We start from the raw sequence: 26,272 nt of genomic DNA on the forward strand, positions 1-26,272 counted from the left end.
CTTCAAGATGCACTACCACTGATATATACCCATGTACTTCAAGATGCACTACCACTGATATATACCCATGTACATCAAGATGCACTACCACTGATATATACCCATGTACTTCAAGATGCACTACCACTGATATGTACCCATGTACTTCAAGATGCACTACCACTGATATATACCCATGTACATCAAGATGCACTACCACTGATATATACCCATGTACTTCAAAATGCACTACCACTGATATTTACCCATGTACTTCAAGATGCACTACCACTGATATATACCCATGTACTTCAAAATGCACTACCACTGATATTTACCCATGTACTTCAAGATGCACTACCACTGATATGTACCCATGTACTTCAAGATGCACTACCACTGATATATACCCATGTACTTCAAAATGCACTACCACTGATATTTACCCATGTACTTCAAGAACTACCACTGATATATACCCATGTACTTCAAGATGCGCCTCATCCAAAAATATAACTTTTTCTCCATTCATCTGTCGTCTATCCCTTGTGATCAAGTGCCTACTGCAGCCGTTTTTTCTTCATAGCAGCAGTCAATATTGTCTCTTTACCGGCTTTTTAGTAGTTCTGTCAACTTCAAGGAGCCTTCGTTGAACAGTTGAAGAATCAACATTTACACCAGCTGAAGCCAAATCTCTCGTTAGATCTTTGCTGGTTTTCTTGGGATCCTTCACACTATCGCTTATGATGACCTTGTCATCTTGAGGTGTTGTCTTGCGTTTTCTTCCACATCTTCCTCGACGCAGCACTCCACAATCACCACTGTCGTCAGGTTTCTTCAGAATCTGACCAACAGTTGACTTTGCTAGGCTCAAATTTTCGACGATCTGTCTGATACTCAAATCAGCATGTTTTCTAAGATCTACAATACTTTCACGCTTCCTAGGTGTAACTGTTGTAGCACTGACGAGAGTCGCAGGGTAACACCACAGCTGGATGGTTGCCAGAAGTTGGTAGCAAACTTCTGTAAAGAAAAGAATCCTAACTACATAAATTAAGCCAGAGACTAAGACATGTTACGATATAATCGCAATATTTACTCCTGTCCCAATTAAGTTGCACACTGATGTATCGACCCACATTTAGCAGCAGTAACAACACGTAATAGCAGTAACAACACATCAACCCAGCAAGTTGGTGTTATCAATCTCAAGACATCAGTTTTGGCTCATCCATCTCCTGGATATTGGATCACATCAGTATCTCGTCCATCGCTCTCAACCAGATTTATTAAAGACGGAAGAAAAAGAAATTGAGGAGAGGAGATAGAGGGACTTTACGGAAGTGAGAGAGAGAGACTTTACGGAAGTGAGAGAGAGAGAGAGAGACTTTACTGAAGTGAGAAAGAGACTTTACGGAAGTGAGAGAGAGAGAGAGAGAGACTTTACGGAAGTGAGAGAGAGAGACTTTACGGAAGTGAGAGAGAGAGAGAGAGAGAGAGACTACGGAAGTGAGAGAGAGACTTTACGGAAGTGAGAGAGAGAGAGACTTTACGGAAGTGAGAGAGAGAGAGACTTTACGGAAGTGAGAGAGAGAGAGAGACTTTACGGAAGTGAGAGAGAGAGAGAGACTTTACGGAAGTGAGAGAGAGAGAGACTTTACAGAAGTGAGAGAGAGACTTTACGGAAGTGAGAGAGAGGGAGACTTTACGGAAGTGTGTGTGTGAGAGAGAGAGAGACTAGGGAAGTGAGAGAGAGAGAGAGAGAGACTTTACGGAAGTGAGAGAGAGAGACTTTACGGAAGTGAGAGAGAGAGAGAGAGACTACGGAAGTGAGAGAGAGAGAGACTTTACGGAAGTGAGAGAGAGAGAGACTTTACGGAAGTGAGAGAGAGACTTTACGGAAGTGAGAGAGAGACTTTACGGAAGTGAGAGAGAGACTTTACGGAAGTGAGAGAGAGAGAGAGACTTTACGGAAGTGAGAGAGAGAGAGAGACTTTACGGAAGTGAGAGAGAGAGAGAGACTTTACGGAAGTGAGAGAGAGAGAGAGAGAGACTTTACGGAAGTGAGAGAGAGACTTTACGGAAGTGAGAGAGTGAGATTAAGGAAGTGAGAGAGAGAGAGAGAGAGACTTTACGGAAGTGAGAGAGAGAGAGAGACTTTACGGAAGTGAGAGAGAGAGAGAGACTTTACGGAAGTGAGAGAGAGAGAGAGAGACTTTACGGAAGTGAGAGAGAGACTTTACGGAAGTGAGAGAGAGACTTTACGGAAGTGAGAGAGAGAGAGAGAGAGAGACTTTACGGAAGTGAGAGAGAGAGACTTTACGGAAGTGAGAGAGAGACTTTACGGAAGTGAGAGAGTGAGAGAGAGATACTAAAGCACTACCGTCTAGGCTAGACGGTGTTGCGTCGGTCTGTCACATTACTGACCACGGTTCGGTTCCCTTGCGTCCACCCTTCTGTTTATTCATTGACACTTGTTATTACAGGTTAATTTGAATTTTATTATTTTTTATTTAAATTTTAAATCATTGTGTTTGCGTGTTTTATTGTTTATGTTAATGTTGGTTGTTAATGTTGGTTGTTTATGTTAATGTTGGTTGTTTATGTTAATGTTGGTTGTTTATGTTAATGTTGGTTGTTTATGTTAATGTTGGTTGTTTATGTTAATGTTGGTTGTTTATGTTAATGTTGGTTGTTTATGTTAATGTTGGTTGTTTATGTTAATGTTGGTTGTTTATGTTAATGTTGGTTGTTTGTGTTAATGTTGGTTGTTTGTGTTAATGTTGGTTGTTTGTGTTAATGTTGGTTGTTTATGTTAATGTTGGTTGTTTGTGTTAATGTTGGTTGTTTGTGTTAATGTTGGTTGTTTATGTTAATGTTGGTTGTTTGTTTCAGATGGGCGCTATGGGTGTGTGTGGCCCACTTGAACCCTGGCCATGATGACCACCCGCCCACGCCCGCCCACCAACACCTCAGTATGGGTGCCCGCCCTCCTTATCCTCCTGCTGGTGGGTGGTGGGCGGGCCGACAACCCCTCCTCCACCGCCCACGCCTCCACCACCACCTTGGGCGGAGGAAGGGCGGAGAACCCAGCTAACACCGCCCACGCACCCACCACCACCTTGGGCGGGCGGGTGGAGACTCCTTCCACCTCCGCCCACGCCCCCACTACCCTCAACACCGGTCGCCAGGACAAGTGGGCGGTGCTGGAGGAAGAGGAAGAGGAAGAGGAGGAAGAGGAAGGAGGCGGGATGAGGGGGGTAAGTGGACCCCCCTACACGTGCCCAGAGGACCTGTGTAAGATCACACAGCTGGTGGAGGGGGTGGCCACCCCCCCTCATCTCAGAGTGTCATGTCATGATCACCTCAGGATCACTTCACTCACTGATATATGGCCTCACTGTCTCCCACCCACAACCACTGACTTGTAAGTACCTCTCCCACTACATGTTACTCATTTCTGTATAATTTTTTTTTCAACAAGTCGGCCGTCTCCCACCGAGGCAGAGTGACCCAAAAAAGAAAGAAAATCCTCAAAAAGAAAATACTTTCATCATCATTCAACACTTGGGCAGGGGTGGGATTGTGAGGGAGGAGTGGGATTGTGAGGGAGGAGTGGGATTGTGTGGGAGGAGTGGGATTGTGAGGGAGGAGTGGGATTGTGAGGGAGGAGTGGGATTGTGTGGGAGGAGTGGGATTGTGAGGGAGGAGTGGGATTGTGAGGGAGGAGTGGGATTGTGTGGGAGGAGTGGGATTGTGAGGGAGGAGTGGGATTGTGAGGGAGGAGTGGGATTGTGAGGGAGGAGTGGGATTGTGAGGGAGGAGTGGGATTGTGAGGGAGGAGTGGGATTGTGTGGGAGGAGTGGGATTGTGAGGGAGGAGTGGGATTGTGAGGGAGGAGTGGGATTGTGAGGGAGGAGTGGGATTGTGTGGGAGGAGTGGGATTGTGAGGGAGGAGTGGGATTGTGAGGGAGGAGTGGGATTGTGAGGGAGGAGTGGGATTGTGTGGGAGGGTGGGGAGTTGTGCTTGAAAAAAGTTGAGCTATGAATTAGCAGATCCATTATCCATCATCATGAAATGTGCTAAGATTAACATATCTATGGAGAAAATAACAAGGTCAGTAGATTGCAAGATGTTACTGCTGCTACACTAAGACTAGGTTATAAGTATCACTGACAGTACTGTTGTTACTGCTGCTACACTAAGACTAGGTTATAAGTATCACTGACAGTACTGTTGTTACTGCTACACTAAGACTAGGTTATAAGTATCACTGACAGTACTGTTGTTACTGCTGCTACACTAAGACTAGGTTATAAGTATCACTGACAGTACTGTTGTTACTGCTGCTACACTAAGACTAGGTTATAAGTATCACTGACAGTACTGTTGTTACTGCTACACTAAGACTAGGTTATAAGTATCACTGACAGTACTGTTGTTACTGCTGCTACACTAAGACTAGGTTATAAGTATCACTGACAGTACTGTTGTTACTGCTGCTACACTAAGACTAGGTTATAAGTATCACTGACAGTACTGTTGTTACTGCTACACTAAGACTAGGTTATAAGTATCACTGACAGTACTGTTGTTACTGCTGCTACACTAAGACTAGGTTATAAGTATCACTGACAGTACTGTTGTTACTGCTGCTACACTAAGACTAGGTTATAAGTATCACTGACAGTACTGTTGTTACTGCTACACTAAGACTAGGTTATAAGTATCACTGACAGTACTGTTGTTACTGCTGCTACACTAAGACTAGGTTATAAGTATCACTGACAGTACTGTTGTTACTGCTGCTACACTAAGACTAGGTTATAAGTACCACTGACAGTACTGTTGTTACTGCTGCTACACTAAGACTAGGTTATAAGTATCACTGACAGTACTGTTGTTACTGCTACACTAAGACTAGGTTATAAGTACCACTGACAGTACTGTTGTTACTGCTACACTAAGACTAGGTTATAAGTATCACTGACAGTACTGTTGTTACTGCTACACTAAGACTAGGTTATAAGTACCACTGACAGTACTGTTGTTACTGCTACACTAAGACTAGGTTATAAGTATCACTGACAGTACTGTTGTTACTGCTACACTAAGACTAGGTTATAAGTATCACTGACAGTACTGGTGTTACTGCTGCTACACTAAGACTAGGTTATAAGTATCACTGACAGTACTGTTGTTACTGCTACACTAAGACTAGGTTATAAGTATCACTGACAGTACTGTTGTTACTGCTACACTAAGACTAGGTTATAAGTATCACTGACAGTACTGTTGTTACTGCTACACTAAGACTAGGTTATAAGTATCACTGACAGTACTGTTGTTACTGCTACACTAAGACTAGGTTATAAGTATCACTGACAGTACTGTTGTTACTGCTGCTACACTAAGACTAGGTTATAAGTATCACTGACAGTACTGTTGTTACTGCTGCTACACTAAGACTAGGTTATAAGTATCACTGACAGTACTGTTGTTACTGCTACACTAAGACTAGGTTATAAGTATCACTGACAGTACTGTTGTTACTGCTGCTACACTAAGACTAGGTTATAAGTATCACTGACAGTACTGTTGTTACTGCTACACTAAGACTAGGTTATAAGTATCACTGACAGTACTGTTGTTACTGCTGCTACACTAAGACTAGGTTATAAGTATCACTGACAGTACTGTTGTTACTGCTGCTACACTAAGACTAGGTTATAAGTATCACTGACAGTACTGTTGTTACTGCTGCTACACTAAGACTAGGTTATAAGTATCACTGACAGTACTGTTGTTACTGCTGCTACACTAAGACTAGGTTATAAGTATCACTGACAGTACTGTTGTTACTGCTACACTAAGACTAGGTTATAAGTATCACTGACAGTACTGTTGTTACTGCTGCTACACTAAGACTAGGTTATAAGTATCACTGACAGTACTGTTGTTACTGCTACACTAAGACTAGGTTATAAGTATCACTGACAGTACTGTTGTTACTGCTACACTAAGACTAGGTTATAAGTATCACTGACAGTACTGTTGTTACTGCTGCTACACTAAGACTAGGTTATAAGTATCACTGACAGTACTGTTGTTACTGCTGCTACACTAAGACTAGGTTATAAGTATCACTGACAGTACTGTTGTTACTGCTACACTAAGACTAGGTTATAAGTATCACTGACAGTACTGTTGTTACTGCTGCTACACTAAGACTAGGTTATAAGTATCACTGACAGTACTGTTGTTACTGCTACACTAAGACTAGGTTATAAGTATCACTGACAGTACTGTTGTTACTGCTACACTAAGACTAGGTTATAAGTATCACTGACAGTACTGTTGTTACTGCTGCTACACTAAGACTAGGTTATAAGTATCACTGACAGTACTGTTACTGCTGCTACACTAAGACTAGGTTATAAGTATCACTGACAGTACTGTTGTTACTGCTGCTACACTAAGACTAGGTTATAAGTATCACTGACAGTACTGTTGTTACTGCTGCTACACTAAGACTAGGTTATAAGTATCACTGACAGTACTGTTGTTACTGCTGCTACACTAAGACTAGGTTATAAGTATCACTGACAGTACTGTTGTTACTGCTGCTACACTAAGACTAGGTTATAAGTACCACTGACAGTACTGTTGTTACTGCTGCTACACTAAGACTAGGTTATAAGTATCACTGACAGTACTGTTGTTACTGCTACACTAAGACTAGGTTATAAGTACCACTGACAGTACTGTTGTTACTGCTGCTACACTAAGACTAGGTTATAAGTATCACTGACAGTACTGTTGTTACTGCTGCTACACTAAGACTAGGTTATAAATATCACTGACAGTACTGTTGTTACTGCTGCTACACTAAGACTAGGTTATAAATATCACTGACAGTACTGGTGTTACTGCTGCTACACTAAGACTAGGTTATAAGTATCACTGACAGTACTGTTGTTACTGCTGCTACACTAAGACTAGGTTATAAGTATCACTGACAGTACTGGTGTTACTGCTGCTACATTAAGACTAGGTTATAAGTACCACTGACAGTACTATTGTTACTGCTGCTACACTAAGACTAGGTTATAAATATCACTGACAGTACTGGTGTTACTGCTGCTACACTAAGACTAGGTTATAAGTATCACTGACAGTACTGTTGTTACTGCTACACTAAGACTAGGTTATAAGTATCACTGACAGTACTGTTGTTACTGCTACACTAAGACTAGGTTATAAGTATCACTGACAGTACTGTTGTTACTGCTACACTAAGACTAGGTTATAAGTATCACTGACAGTATTGTTGTTACTGCTACACTAAGACTAGGTTATAAGTATCACTGACAGTACTGTTGTTACTGCTGCTACACTAAGACTAGGTTATAAGTATCACTGACAGTACTGGTGTTACTGCTGCTACACTAAGACTAGGTTATAAGTACCACTGACAGTACTGTTGTTACTGCTACACTAAGACTAGGTTATAAGTATCACTGACAGTACTGTTGTTACTGCTACACTAAGACTAGGTTATAAGTATCACTGACAGTACTGGTGTTACTGCTGCTACACTAAGACTAGGTTATAAGTATCACTGACAGTACTGTTGTTACTGCTACACTAAGACTAGGTTATAAGTATCACTGACAGTACTGTTGTTACTGCTACACTAAGACTAGGTTATAAGTATCACTGACAGTACTGTTGTTACTGCTACACTAAGACTAGGTTATAAGTATCACTGACAGTACTGTTGTTACTGCTACACTAAGACTAGGTTATAAGTATCACTGACAGTACTGTTGTTACTGCTACACTAAGACTAGGTTATAAGTATCACTGACAGTACTGGTGTTACTGCTGCTACACTAAGACTAGGTTATAAGTATCACTGACAGTACTGTTGTTACTGCTACACTAAGACTAGGTTATAAGTATCACTGACAGTACTGTTGTTACTGCTACACTAAGACTAGGTTATAAGTATCACTGACAGTACTGTTGTTACTGCTACACTAAGACTAGGTTATAAGTATCACTGACAGTACTGTTGTTACTGCTACACTAAGACTAGGTTATAAGTACCACTGACAGTACTGTTGTTACTGCTGCTACACTAAGACTAGGTTATAAGTATCACTGACAGTACTGTTGTTACTGCTACACTAAGACTAGGTTATAAGTATCACTGACAGTACTGTTGTTACTGCTACACTAAGACTAGGTTATAAGTACCACTGACAGTACTGTTGTTACTGCTGCTACACTAAGACTAGGTTATAAGTATCACTGACAGTACTGTTGTTACTGCTACACTAAGACTAGGTTATAAGTATCACTGACAGTACTGTTGTTACTGCTACACTAAGACTAGGTTATAAGTACCATTGACAGTACTGTTGTTACTGCTACACTAAGACTAGGTTATAAGTACCACTGACAGTACTGTTGTTACTGCTGCTACACTAAGACTAGGTTATAAGTACCACTGACAGTACTGTTGTTACTGCTACACTAAGACTAGGTTATAAGTATCACTGACAGTACTGTTGTTACTGCTGCACTAAGACTAGGTTATAAGTATCACTGACAGTACTGTTACTGCTGCACTAAGACTAGGTTATAAGTATCACTGACAGTACTGTTGTTACTGCTAGACTAAGACTAGGTTATAAGTATCACTGGCAGTACTATTGTTACTGCTACACTAAGACTAGGTTATAAATATCACTGACAGTACTGTTGTTACTGCTACACTAAGACTAGGTTATAAGTATCACTGACAGTACTGTTGTTACTGCTAGTATGGTTTGTAAGTAGATGTCAGTGACAAAGTGCAGTGTTTGGACAGTGACAGGGGTCATACACGATGTATTAGGGTTCTGTAATTGTTAAAAGGCTAAGTTCCCTGGACTAGACAAAGTGTCTTTATTGAGATTGTAACCGAACTATGATCAATGTTTTGTTATTTTTATTTTTTACTGGTAATAACATCAGTTTTGTTTGGATTGTATTCCTTTCTCTAAAGAATAGAAAGGCACAATACCGTGACTGGAACAATAAACAAATAACGTGCACTTAGGAGAGAGAGAGAACCTTACGACAACGTTTCGGTCCGACTTGGACCATTTACAAAGTCACACTATCACCGTCGTGTGTCAGTGTGACTTATAAATAGTGCAAGTCGGACCGAAACGTCGTCGTAAGCTCCTCTCTCCTAAGTACGGGTTATTTGTGTATTCCTTTCCGTACCGTATACAGCAACCGTGCAAAGTAATTGTTAAATACGAAATGACTGTGTTGATGTAACAATATTCAGTGGTGTCTGACACACACACAAACACACACACTGTGACCTCTGTAATAATGCTTTTGTGTTACCACACTCAGAATGAACAATAAACTAGCCACTCAGACCACACAGCTAACTGGTGGGTGTGATGAGGGATGGTGGGTGGATGAGGACGGAGTTGAGGTTCCTTGCTTATCTTAGCAAATCTGACCCATATGTATAACGCATCAGTGTGTGTGTGTGTGTGTGTGTGTGTACTCCCCTATTTGTAGTTGCAGGGGTCGAGTCAAAGCTCCTCGCCGCTTTGTGTGTACGCTAGTGGACGTGGTTGCAAGGGTTTAGATGATAGCTCCTGGCCCAGCCTCTTAATCACTATAAGTTTCATTCATTCTTGGTGCCAGGACCATATCGTACCTACCCTTGAAACTACCTTCACCTCGGACATACCTTTCATGAGTTTCCAGAGTTCTCTCTGCAGCCCGGTCCTGGACCAGGCTTGTCTGGTGCTGGCCTGGTCAATCAGGTTGTTGTTGCTGGTGACTCTAAGTGTTGCACATGTCATCAGTAAATCAGTAAAGATACTTAAGTGTTTTGGTGTGTTTTATTTATCTTTAAAGTTTTATTAAGGATTATTTTCAGTAAAGTCGCGCGAAGTTGTATGTGGTTTGTGTCACACTCGACACTGTGTGTCACACTCGACATTGTGTCACACTCGACACTGTGTGTCACACTCGACATTGTGTCACACTCGACACTGTGTGTCACACTCGACACTGTGTGTCACACTCGACAGTGTGTGTCACACTCGACACTGTGTGTCACACTCGACACTGTGTGTCACACTCGACACTGTGTGTCACACTCGACATTGTGTCACACTCGACACTGTGTGTCACACTCGACACTGTGTGTCACACTCGACAGTGTGTGTCACACTCGACATTGTGTCACACTCGACACTGTGTGTCACACTCGACACTGTGTGTCACACTCGACAGTGTGTGTCACACTCGACACTGTGTGTCACACTCGACACTGTGTGTCACACTCGACACTGTGTGTCACACTCGACACTGTGTGTCACACTCGACACTGTGTGTCACACTCGACACTGTGTGTCACACTCGACACTGTGTGTCACACTCGACACTGTGTGTCACACTCGACACTGTGTGTCACACTCGACATTGTGTCACACTCGACACTGTGTGTCACACTCGACAGTGTGTGTCACACTCGACAGTGTGTGTCACACTCGACACTGTGTGTCACACTCGACACTGTGTGTCACACTCGACACTGTGTGTCACACTCGACACTGTGTGTCACACTCGACACTGTGTGTCACACTCGACACTGTGTGTCACACTCGACACTGTGTGTCACACTCGACATTGTGTCACACTCGACACTGTGTGTCACACTCGACACTGTGTGTCACACTCGACACTGTGTGTCACACTCGACACTGTGTGTCACACTCGACACTGTGTGTCACACTCGACACTGTGTGTCACACTCGACACTGTGTGTCACACTCGACACTGTGTGTCACACTCGACACTGTGTGTCACACTCGACACTGTGTGTCACACTCGACACTGTGTGTCACACTCGACACTGTGTGTCACACTCGACATTGTGTGTCACACTCGACACTGTGTGTCACACTCGACACTGTGTGTCACACTCGACACTGTGTGTCACACTCGACACTGTGTCACACTCGACACTGTGTGTCACACTCGACACTGTGTGTCACACTCGACACTGTGTGTCACACTCGACATTGTGTCACACTCGACACTGTGTGTCACACTCGACACTGTGTGTCACACTCGACACTGTGTGTCACACTCGACACTGTGTGTCACACTCGACACTGTGTATCACACTCGACACTGTGTGTCACACTCGACACTGTGTGTCACACTCGACATTGTGTCACACTCGACACTGTGTGTCACACTCGACACTGTGTGTCACACTCGACACTGTGTATCACACTCGACACTGTGTGTCACACTCGACACTGTGTGTCACACTCGACACTGTGTGTCACACTCGACACTGTGTGTCACACTCGACACTGTGTATCACACTCGACACTGTGTGTCACACTCGACACTGTGTCACACTCGACACTGTGTCACACTCGACACTGTGTGTCACACTCGACACTGTGTGTCACACTCGACATTGTGTCACACTCGACACTGTGTATCACACTCGACACTGTGTGTCACACTCGACACTGTGTGTCACACTCGACACTGTGTGTCACACTCGACACTGTGTATCACACTCGACACTGTGTGTCACACTCGACACTGTGTGTCACACTCGACACTGTGTGTCACACTCGACACTGTGTGTCACACTCGACACTGTGTGTCACACTCGACACTGTGTGTCACGCTCAGTCTCACCATAACTGTGCTGGGTTTAAAATAAAGGTGAGGTAAAGTTACCATCTCTGACAGTAACACTCGTTATCCTCTTTGTGTGTGAGTTTATATATAATATATATACCTGGAGTTTACCTGGAGAGAGTTCCGGGGGTCAACGCCCCCGTGGCCCGGTCTGTGACCAGGCCTCCTGGTGGATCAGAGCCTGATCAACCAGGCTGTTGCTGCTGGCTGCACGCAAACCAACGTACGAGCCACAGCCCGGCTGGTCAGGAACCGACTTTAGGTGCTTGTCCAGTGCCAGCTTGAAGACTGCCAGGGGTCTGTTGGTAATCCCCCTTATGTATGCTGGGAGGCAGTTGAACAGTCTCGGGCCCCTGACACTTATTGTATGGTCTCTTAACGTGGGGGGATGTTGCATCGTCTGCCAAGTCTTTTGCTTTCGTAGTGAGTGATTTTCGTGTGCAAGTTCGGCACTAGTCCCTCTAGGATTTTCCAGGTGCATATAATCATGTATCTCTCCCGCCTGCGTTCCAGGGAATACAGGTTCAGGAACCTCAAGCGCTCCCAGTAATTGAGGTGTTTTATCTCCGTTATGCGCGCCGTGAAGGTTCTCTGTACATTTTCTAGGTCAGCAATTTCACCTGCCTTGAAAGGTGCTGTTAGTGTGCAGCAATATTCCAGCCTAGATAGAACAAGTGACCTGAAGAGCGTCATCATGGGCTTGGCGTCCTTAGTTTTGAAGGTTCTCATTATCCATCCTGTCATTTTTCTAGCAGATGCGATTGATACAATGTTATGGTCCTTGAAGGTGAGATCCTCCGACATGATCACTCCCAGGTCTTTGACGTTCGTGTTTCGCTGTATTTTGTGGCCAGAATTTGTTTTGTACTCTGATGAAGATTTAATTCCCTCGTGTTTACCATATCTGAGTAATTGAAATTTCTCATCGTTGAACTTCATATTGTTTTCTGCAGCCCACTGAAAGATTCGGTTGATGTCCGCCTGGAGCCTTGCAGTGTCTGCAATGGAAGACACTGTCATGCAGATTCGGGTGTCATCTGCAAAGGAAGACACGGTGCTGTGGCTGACAGCCTTGTCTATGTCGGATATGAGGATGAGGAACAAGATGGGAGCGAGTACTGTGCCTTGTGGAACAGAGCTTTTCACCGTAGCTGCCTCGGACTTTACTCTGTTGACGACTACTCTCTGTGCTCTGTTAGTGAGGAAATTATAGATCCATCGACCGACTTTTCCTGTTATCCCTTTAGCACGCATTTTGTGCGCTATTACGCCATGGTCACACTTGTCGAAGGCTTTTGCAAAGTCTGTATATATTACATCTGCATTCTTTTTATCTTCTAGTGCATTTAGGACCTTGTCGTAGTGATCCAATAGTTGAGACAGACAGGAGCGACCTGTTCTAAACCCATGTTGCCCTGGGTTGTGTAAATGATATATATATATATATATATATATATATATATATATATATATATATATATATATATATATATATATATATATACACACACACACACACACACACACACACACACACACACACACACCGTCCTATTACACATCCCACCAAACTGCAAATGTCCCAAACCCCTCACAGTGTGAGACAAGTCACAAAAGCAGCGCTTGGAATTTCGCTATTTTTTTACAGTGGTGGTTCTGCGCTCTCTCTCGCGCGCGCGCACACACACACACACACACACACACACACACACACACACACACACACACACACACACACACACACACACACACACACACACACACATATATATATATATATATATATATATGTATAATATAATGTGCCGAATAGGTAATACTCGTCGATTTGCAGGAATTGCGATCTTTCTCTGTACATACCCGCTTGTTTCTGCGTGGTGCATTGATATGTATACATACATACATACATACATACATACATATGTGTTTGCATTGATCCTTTGTGTGTTAGAGATAAGCGGCAGCACTTGTGTTTGTACTTGACACCTGTGTGTGTGCGTGATACAAGTACAGATGTTTGTACCACACATATTGCAGCTGTTTAGTCTCCTCGATGAGGCAGTCTTCTGGTTATATTATTTTTCAGTCTACGTAGTCCTGGTCTGGGACCGAGTCGAGGGTCGATGGTCTCTGGAAGTACTTAACACACAACAGTACATTAACAGCTGGTAAATTATACGAAGAATGGCGAAGATCAGAAGGAGTTTGAAGTAATCAGTCCCTCAGTCTTGATAAGATCGATGGACTGATTACATCGACTCCAGGCTGTGGGACTGATTACTTCAAAATCCTTCTGATGTTTACACTTCTTTGTATTGGACTGATGAAGCCACTGTGTGGCGAAACGTTTTCACAGTAAAGACGCCCAAGTGTTGCACGTATAGTTACGTATTTGTGGCTGCAGGGGGGTCGAGTCACAGCTCCTGTCTAATTTATCAACTAGTCGGTTCTCTGAACCATTTATCTACATTAACAGGTAGACAGGGCGAAGCTTAGATAGCACCAGACAGCGGTCTGCCTGGTGGATCAGGGCCTGATCAGCCAGGCTTTTACTGCTGGCCGCACGTAAGCCAGACTACGAACCACAGCCCAGCTGGTCAGGTACTGACTTAGGTGCCTGTTCAGCTGCCTCTTAAGACATCCAGGGGTCTATTGGTAATCCCCCTTATGTATGCTGCGAGGCTGTTGAACAGTCTTGGGCCCCTGACACTTGTTGAGTTTTCTCTTAGTGTACTCATGATGCCCTCTTTTTCACTGAGGGGATGTTTCACTGCCTGCTGAGTGGCACCGGGATCATCGCTTCCGCGGCCCGGTCCCAGACCAGCACTCATTAATTGGATAGGAAATGTGGGTGAATGATGTCATATGACGATAGATAGAAAAACTCTCGGATATGTGGTCCAGGACCACCAGCAACAACAACCTGGTTGACCAGACAAGCCTGGCCTAAGACCGGGTTCCGGCAGTAGGAAAACTCTGGAAACCATCAGAGGTGTTATGTCTACAGTGAAAGCAGTGCCGGGTGTCACTGTAAACATTGTCTTTCTCACTGGATGTGAAATATTACAGGAATGAGAACTGTCAAGAAACACGTAGAAGATAATTGTGTAAGTGGAAGGTTGTAAGATTTACCTGTGATCTTGTTACATACAGTGGAAGGTTGTAAGATTTACCTGTGATCTTGTTACATACAGTGGAAGGTTGTAAGATTTACCTGTGATCTTGTTACATACAGTGGAAGGTTGTAAGATTTACCTGTGATCTTGCGTGATCTTGTTACATACAGTGGAAGGTTGTAAGATTTACCTGTGATCTTGTTACATACAGTGGAAGGTTGTAAGATTTACCTGTGATCTTGCGTGATCTTGTTACATACAGTGGAAGGTTGTAAGATTTACCTGTGATCTTGTTACATACAGTGGAAGGTTGTAAGATTTACCTGTGATCTTGTTACATACAGTGGAAGGTTGTAAGATTTACCTGTGATCTTGTTACATAGAGTGGAAGGTTGTAAGATTTACCTGTGATCTTGCGTGATCTTGTTACATAGAGTGGAAGGTTGTAAGATTTACCTGTGATCTTGCGTGATCTTGTTACATACAGTGGAAGGTTGTAAGATTTACCTGTGATCTTGCGTGATCTTGTTACATAGAGTGGAAGGTTGTAAGATTTACCTGTGATCTTGCGTGATCTTGTTACATAGAGTGGAAGGTTGTAAGATTTACCTGTGATCTTGCGTGATCTTGTTACATAGAGTGGAAGGTTGTAAGATTTACCTGTGATCTTGCGTGATCTTGTTACATAGAGTGGAAGGTTGTAAGATTTTCCTGTGATCTTGCGTGATCTTGTTACATAGAGTGGAAGGTTGTAAGATTTACCTGTGATCTTGTTACATACAGTGGAAGGTTGTAAGATTTACCTGTGATCTTGCGTGATCTTGTTACATACAGTGGAAGGTTGTAAAATTTACCTGTGATCTTGTTACATACAGTGGAAGGTTGTAAAATTTACCTGTGATCTTGTTACATACAGTGGAAGGTTGTAAGATTACTTGTAATCTTCCTGTTTCTCCTGACAGTGTCAGCAATAATGTTGCTGTCTCCCCTGACAATGTCAGCAGTAATGTTGCTGTCTCTCCAGACAGCGTCAGTCTATTTACCTGGAGGGTATTCCGGGGATCAACGCCCCCGAGGCCTGGTTTGTGACCAGGCCTCGCGGTGGGTCAGAGCCTGATCAGCCAGGCTGTTACTGTTGGCCGCACATAAACCGACGTACGAACCACAGCCCGGCTGGTCAGGTACTGACTTTAGGTGTCTGTCCAGCTGCCTCTTGAAGACAGCCAGGGGTCTATTGGTAATCCTCTTTATGTATGCTGGGAGGCAGTTGAACAGTCTTATGCCCCTGACACTTACTGTGTTGTCACTTAGCGTACTCGTGGCGCCCCTGCTTTTCATTGGGGGAATGTTGCACCGCCTGCTGGGTCTTTTGCTTTCGTATGAAGTGATTTCTGTGTGCAGATTTGGGACTAGTCCCTCTAAGATTTTCCAAGAGTATATTATGATGTATCTTTCTCGCCTGCATTCCAAGGAGTACAGGCCAAGGGACTGCAGTTTCGCCTGCCTTGAATGGGACTGTTAGTGTATAGCAATATTCCAGTCTAGAGAGAATAAATGATTTAAAGAGGATCATCATTAGCTTGGCATCTCTGGTTGTGAAGGTTCTCATTATCCATCCTGTCATGTGCACAGTAGGCTTCTTCAGTCGAGTACAGAAAGTAGGCGGGAGCAGTAGAGATGTGAAGGCGATGTAATCAGTCCATCACCCTTGAAGTCGTAGATTTGAGGTTGTCAGTCCCTGAGCCTGGAGAAGTTCTGTTCCAAAGTCTGGAACTAACTGAAGATCAAGTGACAGTGTTGAGACTGATCTGAGAGGGACATGACCTCTCAATGGCTACATTCTCACTACTACTACTACTACTACTACTACTCTGCACCTCTCCTTCCGACAGTATTTAAGTCTCAACACTGTCACTTGATCTTCAGTTAGTTCCAGACTTTGGAACAGAACTTCTCCAGGCTCAGGGACTGACAACCTCAAATCTACGACTTCAAGGGTGATGGACTGATTACATCGCCTTCACATCTCTACTGCTCCCGACTACTTTCTGTACTCGACTGAAGAAGCCTACTGTGTAGGCGAAACGTTTCGGAATAAAGATGCCTAAATGTTGCCTATGTGTCTTAACTACCAACCTGTCGGTATTGTATACCATTTGATAATCAATCCATCCTGTCATTTTCCTAGTAGATGTAATAATGACATTGTTGTAATCTTTAAAAGTGAGATAACTGGAGTTTACCTGGAGAGAGTTCCGGGGATCAACGCCCCCGCGGCCCGGTCTGTGACCAGGCATCCTGGTGGATCAGAGCCTGATCAACCAGGCTGTTACTGTTGGCTGCACGCACTATTGTGTGGTTAGAATTTATTTTATACTCAGATCTAGCTTTTATTTCCTCTAGTTTTCCACAGCAAAGTAATTGAAATTTGTCCTCATTGAACTTAATATAATTTTCTGTGGCCCAGTTGAAGACTTGGGTATGTACAGTGTCCTCAGTGGATGACACACTCATGCAGAGTCTAGTGTCGTAAGTAAAGGAAGACATTTACATCTCTGTCTGCTGACAGTGTCAGCAGTAATGTTGCTGTTTCTTCTGACAGTGTAAATCACCCCGCTCACTTGCATGTTCATATATTGACTTTTACAACTGTTGGTGTACCTGTGTAGTCATATAGCTGACTAGTAGAGTTATATAGCTGATTAGTAGAGTTATATAGCTGACTAGTAGTTATATAGCTGACTAATAGTCAGATAGCTGACTAGTAGTTATATAGCTGGCTAGTAGTCACGTAGCTGATTAGTAGTTATATAAGCTGACCAGTAGAGTCGTATAGCTGACCAGTAGAGTCATACAACTAACCAGTTTGATGTGCTTACAGAGACCTGTCTGGGAGTGGTCTGACTGGTCTACCAGCTGGTATACTCTCACACCTGCCAGCTCTCGAGAAACTGTAAGTATACTGGTACAGTAGTACTTTACCTACACTGTGTTTATCTAACTGTTGTGTTCTCTCCCTCTCTCTCTCTCTCTCTCTCTCTCTCTCTCTCTCTCTCTCTCTCTCTCTCTCTCTCTCTCTCTCTCTCTCTCTCTCTCTCTCTCTCTCTCCGTTTTCTTACATTTTCTTCTTAGAAATAAGACACGCGTTCCCGGAATTTTTGTTGGGAATCGCGCTGACATTCCCATTCCCGGGAACTCCCAGTTGGGGAGTGAGAGTACGAATGAGGAATGTTAATATGGGTGTTAAGACTGTTATACTGGGTTGTACCGTGTTATATTGTGTTACACTGTGTTATAGTATGTTACACTGTGTTATACTGGGTTGTACCGTGTTATATTGTGTTACACTGTGTTATAGTATGTTACACTGTGTTATACTGGGTTGTACCGTGTTATATTGTTACACTGTGTTATAGTATGTTACACTGTGTTATACTGGGTTGTACCGTGTTATATTGTGTTACACTGTGTTATAGTATGTTACACTGTGTTATACTGGGTTGTACCGTGTTATACTGTGTTACACTGTTATACTAGGTTGTACCGTGTTATACTGTGTTACACTGTTATACTAGGTTGTACCGTGTTATACTGTGTTCAACTGTTACACTGTGTTATACTAGGTTGTACCGTGTTATATTGCGTTACACTGTATTATACTGTGTTACACTGTGTTTACTGCGTTGTACTGTGTTACACTTGTACTGTTTTACTGTTAGACTGTGTTACACTTGTACTGTTTTACTGTTAGACTGTGTTACACTGTTATACTGTCCTTCCATCCCTCCTGGCATCTCTCTCCTCCTCCCATCGCTCCTACTATCCCTCTACTCCTGTCCTTTCTCATTCTCCTCCTATCCCTCCTCTTCCTGCTATCCCTCCTCCTGCTATCTCTCCTCCTGCTGCTATCCCTCCTCGTATCCCTCTCCTCCTGCTATCCCTCTTCCTCATATCCCCCTCCTCCTGCTATCCCTCCTCCTCTTCCTGCTATCCCTCCTCCTGCTAGCCCTTATCCTCCTATCCCCCTCCTGCCATCCCTCCTCCCCTTCCTGCCATCCCTCCTCCTCCTGCCATCCCTCCTCCTCCTCCTCCTGCCATCCCTCCTCCTCCTCCTGCCATCCCTCCTCCTCCTCCTGTCATCCCTCCTCCTCCTCCTGCCATCCCTCCTCCTCCTCCTCCTACTGCCATCCCTCCTCCTCCTCCTGCCATCCCTCCTCCTCCCCACCTGCCATCCCCCCTCCTCCTCCTGCCATCCTTCCTCCTGCCATCCCTCCTCCTCCTCCTGCCATCCCTCCTCCTCCTCCTGCCATCCCTCCTCCTCCTCCTCCTCCTGCCATCCCTCCTCCTCCTCCTCCTCCTCCTCCTGCCATCCCTCCTCCTCCTCCTGCCATTTTTCAGTCGAGTGAGAAAGAATTGGATATTTAAAATGCGTGAGAGGCTACCATCTTCACTGTTTGTTCTCTGCTGCTGCTGTTCAGCGCAGCTTCTGCTGCTGCTGTTCAGCGCTGCTGCTACTGTTGCTGCTGCTGTTCAGCGCCGCTGCTGCTGCTGCTGCTGCTTACTCACCTAGTTGTGGTTACAGGGGTCGATTCATAGCTCCTGGCCCCGCCTCTTCCCTGGTCACTACTGGGTCAATCTCCCTGAACCATGAGCTTTATCATACCTCTGCTTAATTAAAGCTGTGTATGGATCCTGCCTCCACTACATCGCTTCCCAAACTATTCAACTTCCTGACTACAGTGACTGAAGAAATACTTCCTAACATTCCTGTGATTCATCTGTGTCTTCAACTTACAACTCTCCCACCTTGTTGCAGTGTCCCATCTCTGGAACATCCTGTCTTTGTCCACCTTGTCAATTCCTCTCAGTATTTTGTATGTCGTTATCATGTCCCCCCTATCTCTCCTGTCCTCCAGTGTCGTCAGGTCGATTTCCCTTAACCTCTCCTCGTAGGACATACCCCTTAGCTCTGGGACTAGTCTTGTTGCAAACCTTTGTGTGTGTGTGTGTGTTTGTGTGTGTGTGTGTGTTGTATGTGTGCGTTGTGTGTGTGTGTTGTGTTTGTGTGTGTGCGTTGTGTGTGTGTGTGTTGTGTTTGTGTGTGTTGTGTTTGTGTGTGTGTGTGTGTGTGTTGTGCGTGTGTGTGTTGTATTTGTGTGTTCTGTGTGTATGTGTGTGCGTGTGTGTTGTGTGTGTGTGTTGTGTGTGTTGTGTTTGTGTGTTGTGTGTGTGTATGTTGTGTATGTGTTTGTGTGTGTGTGTGTGTGTGTGTGTGTGTGCGTGCGCGTGCGCGTGTGTGTGTGTGCGCGTGTGTGTGCGTGTGCTGTATAGGCTCCCTCCACGTCCACCCACAGCCCCTCCTGATCACCGTGCTCCCCCCACCCCTCCTGTGTCCCTGCTCCGGTTCCCCGTGCTCCCCCACCCCTCCTGTTTCCCTGCTCCTGCTCCCCCACCCTTCCTGTTCCCCGGGCTCCCCGACCCCTCCTAGTTTCCCTTCTCCCCCGCCCCTCCTGTTTCCCTGCTCCCCACCCCTCCTATGTCCCTTCTCCCCCACCCCTCCTGTTTCCCTGCTCCCCACCCCTCCTGTTTCCGTGCTCCCCCACCCCTCCTGTTCCCCGTGCTCCCCCACCCCTCCTGTTCCCCGTGCTCCCCCACCCCTCCTGTTTCCCTGCTCCCCCACCCCTCCTGTTTCCCTGCTCCCCCACCACTCCTGTTTCCTTTCTCCCCCGCCCCTCCTGTTTCCCTGCTCCCCCACCCCTCCTGTTTCCCTGCTCCCCCACCCCTCCTGTTTCCCTGCTTCCCCACCCCTCCTGTTCCCTGTGCTTCCCCACCCCTCCTGTTTCCCTTCTCCCCCACCCCTCCTGTTTCCCTGCTTCTCCACCCTCCTGTTTCCCTGCTCCACCACCCTCCTGTTTCCCTGCTCCTCCACCCTCCTGTTTCCCTGCTATTCCACCCTCCTGTTTCCCTGCTCCTCCACCCTCCTGTTTCCGTGCTCCCCCACCCTCCTGTTTCCCTGCTCCTCCACCCTCCTGTTTCCCTGCTCCTCCACCCTCCTGTTTCCCTGCTCCTCCACCCTCCTGTTTCCCTGCTCCTCCACCCTCCTGTTTCCCTGCTCCTCCACCCTCCTGTTTCCCTGCTCCCCCACCCTCCTGTTTCCCTGCTCCACCCTCCTGTTTCCCTGCTCCTCCACCCTCCTGTTTCCCTGCTCCTCCACCCTCCTGTTTCCCTGCTCCACCACCCTCCTGTTTCCCTGCTCCTCCACCCTCCTGTTTCCCTGCTCCCCCACCCTCCTGTTTCCCTGCTCCCCCACCCTCCTGTTTCCCTGCTCCGCCACCCTCCTGTTTCCCTGCTCCCCCACCCTCCTGTTTCCCTGCTCCCCCACCCTCCTGTTTCCCTGCTCCCCCACCCTCCTGTTTCCCTGCTCCCCCACCCTCCTGTTTCCCTGCTCCCCCACCCACCTGTTTCCCTGCTCCCCACCCTCCTGTTTCCCTGCTCCCCCACCCTCCTGTTTCCCTGCTCCTCCCCTCCTGTTTCCCTGCTCCTCCACCCTCCTGTTTCCCTGCTCCTCCACCCTCCTGTTTCCCTGCTTCCCCCTGTTTCCCTGCTCCCCCACCCTCCTGTTTCCCTGCTCCCCTACCCTCCTGTTTCCCTGCTCCTCCACCCTCCTGTTTCCCTGCTCCCCCCTCCTGTTTCCCTGCTCCCCCACCCTCCTGTTTCCCTGCTCCCACCCTCCTGTTTCCCTGCTCCTCCACCCTCCCGTTTCCCTGCTCCCCACCCTCCTGTTTACCTGCTCCTCCACCCTCCTGTTTTCCTGCTCCCCCCTCCCGTTTCCCTGCTCCCCCACCCTCCTGTTTCCCTGCTCCACCCTCCTGTTTCCCTGCTCCCTCTCTCCTGTTTCCCTGCTCCCCCACCCTCCTGTTTCCCTGCTCCCCCACCCTCCTGTTTCCCGGCTCCCCACCCTCCTGTTTCCCTGCTCCCCCACCCTCCTGTTTCCCTGCTCCCCCACCCTCCTGTTTCCCTGCTCCCCCACCCTCCTGTTTCCCTGCTCCCCCACCCACCTGTTTCCCTGCTCCCCACCCTCCTGTTTCCCTGCTCCCCACCCTGTTTCCCTGCTCCCCCACCCTCCTGTTTCCCTGCTCCCCCACCCTCCTGTTTCCCTGGTCCCCACCCTCCTGTTTCTCTGCTCCCTCCCTCCTGTTTCCCTGCTCCCCCACCCTCCTGTTTCCCTGCTCCCCCACCCTCCTGTTTCCCTGCTCCCCCACCCTCCTGTTTCCCTGCTCCCCCACCCTGTTTCCCTGCTCCCCCACCCTCCTGTTTCCCTGCTCCCCCACCCTCCTGTTTCCCTGCTCCCCCACCCTCCTGTTTCCCTGCTCCCCCACCCTCCTGTTTCCCTGCTCCCCACCCTCCTGTTTCCCTGCTCCCCCACCCTCCTGTTTCCCTGCTCCCCCACCCTCCTGTTTCCCTGCTCCCCACCCTCCTGTTTCCCTGCTCCCCCACCCTCCTGTTTCCCTGCTCCCCACCCTGTTTCCCTGCTCCCCCACCCTCCTGTTTCCCTGCTCCCCCACCCTCCTGTTTCCCTGGTCCCCACCCTCCTGTTTCTCTGCTCCCTCCCTCCTGTTTCCCTGCTCCCCCACCCACCTGTTTCCCAGCTCCCCCACCCTCCTGTTTCCCTGCTCCCCCACCCTCCTGTTTCCCTGCTCCCCTCCCTCCTGTTTCCCTGCTCCCCCACCCTCCTGTTTCCCTGCTCCCCACCCTCCTGTTTCCCTGCTCCCACACCCTCCTGTTTCCCTGCTCCCACACCCTCCTGTTTCCCTGCTCCCCACCCTGTTTCCCTGCTCCCACACCCTCCTGTTTCCCTGCTGCCCCCGCCTGTTTCCCTGCTCCCCCACCCTCCTGTTTCCCTGCTTCCCCCTCCTGTTTCCCTGCTCCCCCACCCTCCTGTTTCCCTGCTCCCCACCCTCCTGTTTCCCTGCTCCCCCCTCCTGTTTCCCTGCTCCCCCTCCCTCCTGTTTCCCTGCTCCCCCACCCTCCTGTTTCCCTGCTCCCCCACCCTCCTGTTTCCCTGCTCCCCCACCCTCCTGTTTCCCTGCTCCCCCACCCTCCTGTTTCCCTGCTCCCCCACCCTCCTGTTTCCCTGCTCCCCCTCCTGTTTCCCTGCTCCCCCACCCTCCTGTTTCCCTGCTCCCCACCCTGTTTCCCTGCTCCCACACCCTCCTGTTTCCCTGCTCCCCCTCCTGTTTCCCTGCTCCCCCACCCTCCTGTTTCCCTGCTCCCCCACCCTCCTGTTTCCCTGCTCCCCCACCCTCCTGTTTCTTCAGCTTGGTCTTTCTGGATGGAAATATTTCTGTCCTCTTTTTTTCAGCTTTCGTTATCAAATACTTTTTTTTTTCCCAGATAAATTTTAACATTTTTCTCAACTTTTTTTCTAGGCCTTTTTTTTTTTACATTTCTTCTACAATCATTGCTTTCAAGTTTTTTTTTTATATTTTTTGTTGTTTATTATTTCATGTTTCCCCTTCTGTGTTATGTGTGTTATCTTGTCTGTGTTATGACATCTGTGTTATGTATGTGTTATCTTGTGTTATTGTGTTTGTTATCCTGTCTGTTTTGACATCTGTGTTAGGTATGTGTTATCTTGTGTTATGGTGTCTGTTATACTGTCTGTTAATACATCTGTGTTGTCTGTACTTGCCTAATTTGTAGCTGCACGAGTCGAGTCACAACTCCTGCTATGATGTACCAGGAGGTTCGTCAGATCAAAACTAAAACACACAAGCACACACACACACACACACACACGCACATACACATACACGTACACATACACATATGTGAATGACATGATGGAAGGGATAGACTCAGAAGTGTCCCTGTTTGCAGATGATGTGAAGTTAATGAGGAGAATTAAATTGGATGAGAATCAGGCAGGACTACAAAGGGATCTAGACAGGCAACAAGCCTGGTCCAGCAACTGGCTCCTCGAATTTAACCCCGCCAAATGCAAAGGCATGAAGATCGGGGAAGGGCAAAGCAGACTGCAGACATAGGTGGCCAAAGACTACAGTCCTTACTCAAGGAAAAGGATCTTGGGGTGAGTATAACACCGAGCACATCTCCTGAGGCACACATCAACCAGATAACTGCTGCAGCATATGGGCGCCTGGCAAACCTGAGAATAGCGTTCCAATACCTCAGTAAGGAATCGTTCAAGACTGTGCACTGTGTACGTCAGGCCCATACTGGAGTATGCAGCACCATTTTGGAACCCACACCTGGTCCAGTACGTCAAGAAATTAGAGAACTAGTATTGTTTGCAACAATACTAGTCCCGGAGCTAAGGGGAATGTTCTACGAGGAGAGGTTAAAAGAAATCGACCTGACGACACTGGAGGACAGGAGGGATAGGGAAGACATGATAACGACGTACAAAATACTGCAAGGAATTGACAAGGTGGACAGACAGGATGTTCCAGATATGAGACACGCAATGGGTCACAGTTGGAAGCTGAAGATTCAAATGAGTCAGAGGGATGTTAGAAAGTATTTCTTCAGTCATAGAGTTGTCAGAAAGTGAAATAGTCTGGAAAATGACGTAGTGGAGGCAGGAACCATACATAGTTATAAGACGAGGTATGATAAAACTCGTGGAACAGGGAGAGAGAGGACCTAGTAGCGATCAGTGAAGAGGCGGGGCCAGGAGCTATGAATCGACCCCTGCAACCACAAATAGGTGAATGAACACACACACACACACACACACATGTTAAGGACACTACCAGAGTGAGAGGGGAGGATGAACCAGCAAGATTGGACCTTGTGTTCACCCTGGGCAGCTCAGATATTGAGGACATCAGGTATGAGAGTCCCCTAGGAGCTAGCGACCACGTGGTTCTGTGCTTTGAATACATAGTAGAGCTGCAAGTGGAGAGAATAACAGGAGTTGAATGGGAAAAGCCTGACTATAAAAGAGGGGACTACACAGGGTTGAAGAACTTCCTGCGGGAGGTCCAGTGGGACAGAGAACTGGCAGGAAAGCCAGTAAATGAAATGATGGAATATGTAACAACAAAATGCAAGGAGGCAGTGGAAAGGTTTATTCCCAAGGGCAACAGTAACAATGGGAAGACCAGAACGAGCCCCTGGTTTACCCGACGGTTTAAGGAGGCAAAAACAAAGTGCAATAGAGAATGGAAAAAGTACAGAAGGCAGAGAACACACGAAAATAGGGAGATCAGTCGCAGAGCCAGGAATGAGTACGCACAGGTAAGGAGGGAGGCCCAGCGACAGTATGAAAATGACATAGCATCGAGAATCAAGACTGACACGAAACTGTTGTATAGCCACATCAGGAGGAAGACAACAGTCAAAGACCAGGTGATCAGATTAAGGACAGAAGGTGGAGAACTCACAAGAAATGATCGGGAGGTATGTGAGGAGCTGAACAGGAGATTTAAGGAAGTTTTTACAGTAGAGACAGGAAGGGCTGTGGGAAGACAGCACAGAAGGCAACATCAAGAGGGAATATACCAACAAGTGTTGGATGACATACGAACAACTGAGGAGGAGGTGAAGAAGCTCTTAAGTGACCTTGACATCTCAAAGGCCATGGGACCAGACATCTCCCCATGGGTCCTTAGAGAAGGAGCAGAGATGCTGTGCGTGCCTCTAACCACAATCTTCAACACTTCCCTTTAAACTGGGCAACTACCTGAGAAATGGAAGACAGCTAATGTAGTCCCCATATTTAAGAAAGGAAACAGAAATGAGGCACTAAACTACAGACCTGTGTCTCTATCGTAGGGGTTCTTAAATGGAGATATCGAGGGTTGAAGGTAGACACACTTGTTGGATGGTAACATATATTGTCAGACTGAGGTGATGAGGAATGGAGCCCAGCCTTGCCGTGTTCTTGTCTGGATGGTCTGCCGCCGAGTGAGAGGGAGGCAGAGGTACGAGCCTACACATGCGCATCCCGTGACGTCACACAGTCACAGGCCTACAAGGGATCTCCTATCTAAAGCACATGGATGATACTAATATGCTATGCTATATAACACAGGGATCAGCAACTATGCTGACATCTCTGACATGTATTGTGTGCAAAGTCATGGAGAAGATTATCAGGAGGAGAGTGGTCGAACACCTGGAAAGGAACAAGATTATAAATGAAAACCAGCATGGGCTCATGGAAGGCAAATCTTGTATCACAAACCTCCTGGAGTTTTATGACAAGGTAACAGAAGTAAGACACGAGAGAGAGAGGTGGGTAGATTGCGTTTTCCTAGACTGCAGGAAGGCCTTTAACACAGTTCCCCACAAGAGATTAGTGCAGAAGCTGGAGGATCAGGCGCACGTAAAAGGGAGGGCACTGCAATGGATAAGGGAATACCTGAGAGGGAGGCAGCAACGAGTCATGGTACGTGAA

At 46.6% G+C, this 26,272-nt stretch overlaps 1 protein-coding gene across 5 annotated transcripts in view; it reads left to right on the forward strand.

The window, feature by feature from the left end:
- LOC128698509 (adhesion G protein-coupled receptor A3) overlaps positions 1–26,272 on the forward strand; it is a 257,504-nt gene that overhangs the window by 50,318 nt on the left and 180,914 nt on the right. For all 5 annotated transcript variants that reach the window (XM_053790761.2, XM_053790765.2, XM_053790764.2 and 2 more), the window contains 2 exons: positions 2,875–3,406; positions 17,729–17,800. In XM_053790761.2, the coding sequence (XP_053646736.2) occupies positions 2,916–3,406; positions 17,729–17,800 (563 nt within the window). In that variant the 5' untranslated portion in view covers positions 2,875–2,915. The remainder of the gene's footprint in view (positions 1–2,874; positions 3,407–17,728; positions 17,801–26,272) is intronic.

Source organism: Cherax quadricarinatus, chromosome 88 (genome assembly GCF_038502225.1).
Source record: "Cherax quadricarinatus isolate ZL_2023a chromosome 88, ASM3850222v1, whole genome shotgun sequence".
Taxonomy (NCBI): Eukaryota; Metazoa; Arthropoda; class Malacostraca; order Decapoda; family Parastacidae; genus Cherax; species Cherax quadricarinatus.